Source organism: Austrofundulus limnaeus, unplaced genomic scaffold (genome assembly GCF_001266775.1).
Source record: "Austrofundulus limnaeus strain Quisiro unplaced genomic scaffold, Austrofundulus_limnaeus-1.0 Scaffold1133, whole genome shotgun sequence".
Lineage (NCBI taxonomy): Eukaryota > Metazoa > Chordata > Actinopteri > Cyprinodontiformes > Rivulidae > Austrofundulus > Austrofundulus limnaeus.
In genome coordinates, this window is record NW_013953535.1 from 66,574 (window position 1) to 68,150 (window position 1,577).

At 42.9% G+C, this 1,577-nt stretch overlaps 1 protein-coding gene across 1 annotated transcript in view; it reads left to right on the plus strand.

The window, feature by feature from the left end:
* Nucleotides 1-1,577, plus strand: part of rfx6 (regulatory factor X, 6) — a 31,200-nt gene that overhangs the window by 13,125 nt on the left and 16,498 nt on the right. Inside the window, exons 8-13 of the mRNA XM_014030874.1 lie at nucleotides 171-278; nucleotides 377-454; nucleotides 529-642; nucleotides 736-785; nucleotides 872-1,031; nucleotides 1,101-1,245. Of these exons, the coding sequence (XP_013886328.1) occupies nucleotides 171-278; nucleotides 377-454; nucleotides 529-642; nucleotides 736-785; nucleotides 872-1,031; nucleotides 1,101-1,245 (655 nt within the window). The remainder of the gene's footprint in view (nucleotides 1-170; nucleotides 279-376; nucleotides 455-528; nucleotides 643-735; nucleotides 786-871; nucleotides 1,032-1,100; nucleotides 1,246-1,577) is intronic.

Genomic DNA, 1,577 nt, shown 5'->3' on the forward strand with positions numbered 1-1,577 from the left:
TATAAAGGTTGCTGAAAACAGAAGAGGCAGCTAAACTGTGTTAAACAGTAGTTAAAGCTGATATTAGTGTCTGAATGTCAATTAAAATATTCTTTTTTTAGTTTACTTTTGCCTGTCTTCGTAACGTCGTTTTTAAACTGCTTATGTTTGCCTGATGTTTTGTTTCTCAGGGTGGATTTACCAGGAAATACTCTTTGAGCTCTAAAACTGGAACGTTGCTCCCAGACTTCCCCAACCCTCAGCATCTCGTGCTGCAGGGAAACACCTCCAGAGAAAAGGTTCGATGGGTTTTTGTTAGAAAAAACGAAGAATTCACAGACGTGTTTGTGAAAATGTTTCCTAACAAACGTGTTGAATCCACTGTTGTCCCTGACAGGTGGACACTCTGATCATGATGTATAAAACACACTGCCAGTGCATCCTGGATAACGCCATTAATGTCAATTTTGACGAGGTGATCGTGTGCGTCGGTTTGTTTAACGCTTTGGATAGAGCTGTCTGGATTTACGCTGCATGTTTGGTCTCCAGATCCAGAATTTCCTGCTCCACTTCTGGCAGGGGATGCCGGACCACCTGCTGCCGCTGCTGGAAAACCCGGTTATAGTCGACGTCTTCTGCGTGTGTGACTCCATCCTCTACAAGGTTTGAAGCTTTATTCAAAGACAGTAAAACAATATATCCTGCTGTCTGATCTGTCAGTGTCTTGCTCTGCTGTAACAATTTTTCATTTTTCAGGTTTTAACTGATGTTTTGATCCCTGCCACGATGCAGGAGATGCCTGAAAGGTTGGTTAAACGCATCATCAGCATCCTGGTTAGTGATGTAATGTGAATGGTTTTTWTTTTTTTTTACTGTAAATGATGTTTATCAGTCTGCTAGCAGATATCAGGAACTTTGCCAAACACTGGGAGCACTGGTTAGCCTCTTCGCTGGAAAACCTCCCAGAATGCCTTTCTGCTAAGAAGCTCCCCATAGCGCGCCGCTTTGTTTCCTCCCTGAATAGACAGACCTCCTTCTTACACCTGGCACAGGTACAGCAGTGTTGGAGGTCGCAGCAGGGYTTTATATCTGATCACCTCAGTTTTGTTTTTGTTTCTCAGATCGCTCGTCCGGCTCTTTTCGACCAGGCCGTGGTGACCAGCATGGTGCTGGATATCGACAGGGTGGATCTGAACAGCATCGTCTCACAGCCTCTGCTCAGCGTCTCTGCTGTTGGAGATCAGGATTCAGATAATTACTCAGAGTGTGAGACACGTTCACTGTGTGATTTGTTGAATACCGTATTTATTCAAGTATAATACGTAAAATTAAATCCATAAAATCATCCACAACGTTGGGGGGTAGTACTATACTTGGATAAATATTTTTATTTATGTATTTTAACTGAAATATCGGCTTCATTCAGTCTGGAAATGAGACCGCGTCGTAAAAAGCAGTTGAAACGAGCTCACCTCTGACACTCCTCCATGCTTCAGAGCGAGATAATAACAGATCCAAGCAGGCGACATTATGTGAAAAAAAGGGGTAAAAGGCAGTCCTACAGCTCAGTAATGATAACAAACTAATGACATTAGTGT